At 32.1% G+C, this 1,997-nt stretch overlaps 1 protein-coding gene across 1 annotated transcript in view; it reads left to right on the forward strand.

The window, feature by feature from the left end:
* Positions 1–1,997, forward strand: part of UBA5 (ubiquitin-like modifier activating enzyme 5) — a 21,667-nt gene extending 19,670 nt beyond the window's left edge. The window contains exons 10-13 of the mRNA XM_011977985.1: positions 2–137; positions 412–487; positions 624–730; positions 1,256–1,997. Of these exons, the coding sequence (XP_011833375.1) occupies positions 2–137; positions 412–487; positions 624–730; positions 1,256–1,339 (403 nt within the window). The 3' untranslated portion in view covers positions 1,340–1,997. The remainder of the gene's footprint in view (position 1; positions 138–411; positions 488–623; positions 731–1,255) is intronic.

Raw genomic sequence — 1,997 nt, forward strand, 5'->3', positions numbered from 1 at the left:
GGTTTCTGTTAAATTTTGGTACTGTTAGTTTTTACCTTGGATACAATGCAATGCAGGATTTTTTTCCTACTATGTCCATGAAGCCAAATCCCCAGTGTGATGACAGAAACTGCAGGAAGCAGCAGGAAGAATATAAGGTATATGGCAATCTGTTAGAATGCATGAGGGATCATATTGCATAGGACAATAAATAACTTAAACAGATTTGGAATACAAGATAAATGGTTAATTTATTCACCATACTTCAAAAATGAATGTTCTTTCTTGCTTTTGGTAAGATAAAAAGCCTGTCTGAATTCTTGATTAAGGCTTGTAATGTCCTATATATTAGTCATAAAGGAAAATTCTTGATTAATGCTTTAGAGAACTGAGAATGAGTAAGAACACTTTGATGCTGTTTGATTTCTACAGAAAAAGGTAGCAGCACTGCCTAAACAAGAGGTTATGCAAGAAGAGGAAGAGATAATCCATGAAGATAATGACTGGGGTAGGTGTTCTTTTATAAATTGAAATGGCAGCATAAAACAAAACTTTTTATGGTGGCCAATCTAATAAGATTATACAAATTGAATAATTATTGCTTATTAAATTCCTTAAAAACTGATACAGGATCAAATTTACAGGTATTGAGCTGGTATCTGAGGTTTCAGAAGAGGAATTGAAAAATTCTTCAGGTCCAGTTCCAGACTTACCTGAAGGAATTACAGTGGCATACACAATTCCAAAAAAGGTACTTCAAAAATACGATTTACCCATATGTAAATATCATATAAAATATTTTTCTTCATCTTCATTCTAATTTGTAATGCCAGTGAAGTATTTCCTGTTTTAAGATATTTTATGCTATAGGCATTAAGATGTGAGACAGAGGTATTCAGTGTTAATATGCAAATATTTATAGCTTATTTTAGACTTTTAAAACATAGAATAAAATGGTTTTGTTCACTCATTAATGAACCAAGTATAATAGATTTTGATTACATGAAGATCTCATTTTTGTTTATTGGTAGTTTTAGCTACAATGTCGTTTAAAAAAACTAGAGCTGTCAAGAATATTGAAATTACTGCCTTGTAAATCAAAAGACTGGTGGGGAATGTAAAAGACTTTGTCTTCTAAAAATTAGAAGACAGTTGTTAAAGAAAATTTACTTTATAACCCTGTTGAGCACGGTCAAAACTTACTGATTATATATTCCTAAGCATCAAGAATTCTATATGGTTCTCTTTTCACTGTATTTCCCTTATTTGTCAATAGCAAGAAGATTCTGTCACTGAGGTAACAGTGGAAGATTCTGGTGAAAGCTTGGAAGACCTCATGGCCAAGATGAAGAATATGTAGATAATGGACTGGGATATATTTTATTTCTCATGTTAAAGCCTCTTCCCTTGAAATTAAAAAAAAAAATTTTTAACTGATAAAACTTAGGGCAACATTTATTAATGTATATTCTTACCTGAATTGTTATACTTTTTGAAAATCCTGTGACTTGCCTATTTCTCCCCGCTCCAGTGAAATCATTGACTCTCCTAAAATGTATGTTTCATTCTAGTAAGAAAACCTCAAAGGATATTGTAGGATATAAATCTTACTTGAAAATACAGCTGTTGAAATGTTTTGGCCTTTTGGAGTGGGGAAAGGACAAATCTGATCCTGTAATCTTTTTCTTTCCAGTAATACCTTGTGTCTGTTGCATGAGGACATGGACAATAAAGCAGTACATGATTCTCAGATACAGGGAGAAGGACAAGGCATACAGCTTATTGATTAGAGCTGGCAAGCATCTGCTCATTATGTTTGGAATTGCTTTCTATAAGAAAATTTCCCACTACTTCTAACTTGATCAACAATGAATTCAAAATAGTTAATCTATGAAATAACATCCTCTCAAATGTTTGCTGATGAAATACAAGTTGAAATGTAGTTATTGGAAAAGTCTGTAACCTGTGGATTATATATATTCAAAGTGAGACAAAGGCAAATAAAAAGCAGCTATCTT

This window comes from Mandrillus leucophaeus, unplaced genomic scaffold (assembly GCF_000951045.1).
Source record: "Mandrillus leucophaeus isolate KB7577 unplaced genomic scaffold, Mleu.le_1.0 Scaffold186, whole genome shotgun sequence".
Lineage (NCBI taxonomy): Eukaryota > Metazoa > Chordata > Mammalia > Primates > Cercopithecidae > Mandrillus > Mandrillus leucophaeus.